We start from the raw sequence: 2648 nt of genomic DNA on the forward strand, positions 1-2648 counted from the left end.
GGTGGACGTGGATCTTTCATAACCAATCCCTGACCAAATTTATGTTTGAACGAAGAATTTTCAGTTCTGGCAAACGGTTGAGGTTAGGAAACTGCCAAAATTCTGCAATCATTGCAAAATTGTTGGACATCTTGTCACAGAATGTAGAAAGCTAAAGGGAGATTTGCAAAGTAATATTGGAAATGAGAAACGAGATAAGGAGGTTGTAAGGGATCAAGCAGGCCGAGGTGATAAGGCTGACCATAGAACTAGGAAGAATAAGGGGAAGTCTCATTATCAGGCAGATATGAACAAACAAGGAGAATGGAGGGCTAAGCCTTCAGAGACACCAAAAGAGCTCACAGTACAGAATAGATTCGAGGGCTTGGATGTCGAAGATGTACTTAACATTGTCGACGATAATGTCATAACACCATCTGTGGAGAATGGGGTATATGAGGATGGACATGAGGCTCTACCAATGCAAGCTGGGGAAACAGCAGTGGAGAGAGCTAGTGGACCTCAACAGCAACATGAGGTTGTTGATAAGAATACTACGGAGGGCAATGCACAGTTAGAGGCAGCAACAGTGGAAACCAACTCTGAAATGAATGTGCAACAGGTAAATCTAGTAGAGAGGAACACTGAAAATAACATTTGGCTTACTACAACTCTGAGCACTTCAGTAGGTGGTGGCAGTCCTTGTTCCAATAGCTCAAAAATCTCCCCTGGAAAAAGACTAGCGGATTCTGAGGCAAATAAGGCCTTCAATATGTTAAAAGGAACAAACAAGGATTCCAATTTTGAGGAGAGACCTCCGGATCCTAATACTACCCCACCACTCATGTGGGCTGACTCAGGAGATGCTGACGAGAATGATGACCCAGAACTGGATGGAGATACCTTCATGGATGCGAACCAAGAGACTTCTCATGATGATCAAGCACATCCTAGTAGAGGTGTTTATAAGCCACAATGGAAAATTCAGCAGACAACTCCCCCCTCCACCAGATCTAGATCACGAACTAGGTCTGACAGAAAGGATTCTTAATCGGTTTCCGACTTTTCAACAATAAATCTCCAATATTCACAATGAGATGCATATATTGGAATATACGAGGTATCGCAAATGATAAGTCACAAAATCGACTTTCTAAGTTGATTCGCAAATGGGATCCGGATATAATAGGTATTGCTGAACCTATGATAAAGGCAGAGGACATGTCTAAAACCTTTCTTCAGTCTCTGGGGCTGAACACATCTTTCCTCTGTAATTCAAGACATCTTCAGGTACCCAATCTTTGGCTATTTTGGAAAGTCTCTCTTGCTGCTCCTACTATCTTTCACTGCTCTCAGCAACAGCTCACAGTAGAGGTAGAAGGGACTCTTATTACAATAGTACATGCCCATTGTATATATGTACAAAGGAGACATCTATGGGCTAAATTGCAACTCATCAGCTCCTCCAACCTGCCATGGATGGTCATGGGGGATTTCAATGCCTATCTGAGCTACGGGGATAAAAAAAGCGGTAACAGACCCTCATCAGCGGCCATGAATGACTTCCGAGAGTGTATCAGCTACTCTCTTCTGATGGAAGTACCGTACCAAGGTTTTCACCACACCTGGTGGAATAAACAAGTGGGAAGCTTCAAAATCTTGGGTAAATTGGATAGGATTTTCTGCAACGTCCTTTGGGGATCTAAATATCCAGGCTGGCAGTACAAAGTGGCTAACAGACTATGTTCCGACCATTCTCCTCTGGTGGGGAGAAGTATAGACATCCCCAAACCAAAGAATATCCCTTTCAAGTTCTTTAATATGTGGTGTGATCATCCCTCCTTCAGAGAACTAGTGCAACAAAGCTGGGAAACTCCCATCATGGGACACTCGATATATATTCTTACTCAAAAGTTGAAGAGATTGAAAAGGGCACTGAAAACATGGAACAAGGAAGTCTTTGGTAATATTAAGGTGAAGGTTGAGGAAGAAACCAAAATCCTTGAACAGATGCAAGAGCAGTTTGACCAAGGATACATGCCGGAGGGACTCACTGCTCTCATGGTGGACCAAGAAAATAAGGTGGAGATGTTATTAGAGCAAGAACAGAAATTCTTGAGATAGAAAGCTCGAGCAAAATGGGATAATGACAACGACAGAAGCACCAAATTCTTTCATGCCCAAGCAAATCTGAATAGATGCAGAACTACGATCACTGATATGAAGAATTATGCGGGGGTCGCTATGGACTCTCAAGAAGAAATTGGTTCTTTCTTAGTGGCGCATTACTCAGAGAAATTTAAAAAGGTGGAGCATGATATCGATTGGGATCTTATTGGCTCCATGCCTCAGATTATCACGGAGGCTGACAACGCTTCTCTCTCCACCCAACCTTCAGCAAAAGAAGTAAAATCCACTTTTTTCCAACTGAAGGCAGATAGCTCTCCAGGACCTGATGGTTTCGGTGGGTGCTTCTACCATCACTGTTGGGACATTGTGCAACATGACCTTGTCAGAGCTATACAATACTTCTTCATCAAAGCGCGACTGCCCATGGGTTTTAACGCTAACTTCATAGTGCTAATCCCAAAAGAGAAAAATGCAAACCAGGTGAACAAATTCAGACCTATATGCCTCTCTAATTTCATTTATAAAGTGATCACTAAGAT

The 2648-nt window shown here is 42.6% G+C and overlaps 1 protein-coding gene across 1 annotated transcript; it reads left to right on the forward strand.

Moving 5' to 3' along the window:
* The first annotated feature begins 1071 nt into the window (after positions 1-1071).
* Positions 1072-2103, forward strand: LOC147525156 (uncharacterized). The gene has a single exon (XM_086578414.1). The coding sequence runs from the start codon at positions 1072-1074 to the stop codon at positions 2101-2103; it is 1032 nt and encodes a 343-aa protein (XP_086434540.1).
* Positions 2104-2648: the final 545 nt, after the last annotated feature.

The sequence above is a fragment of the Coptis chinensis genome, chromosome 1, assembly GCF_015680905.1.
Source record: "Coptis chinensis isolate HL-2020 chromosome 1, ASM1568090v1, whole genome shotgun sequence".
Taxonomy (NCBI): domain Eukaryota; kingdom Viridiplantae; phylum Streptophyta; class Magnoliopsida; order Ranunculales; family Ranunculaceae; genus Coptis; species Coptis chinensis.

What these genes read in the sequence shown, in the direction of transcription:
- LOC147525156 (XM_086578414.1), top strand. Translation starts at nt 1,072, where the DNA reads ATGAGATGCATATATTGGAATATACGAGGTATCGCAAATGATAAGTCA.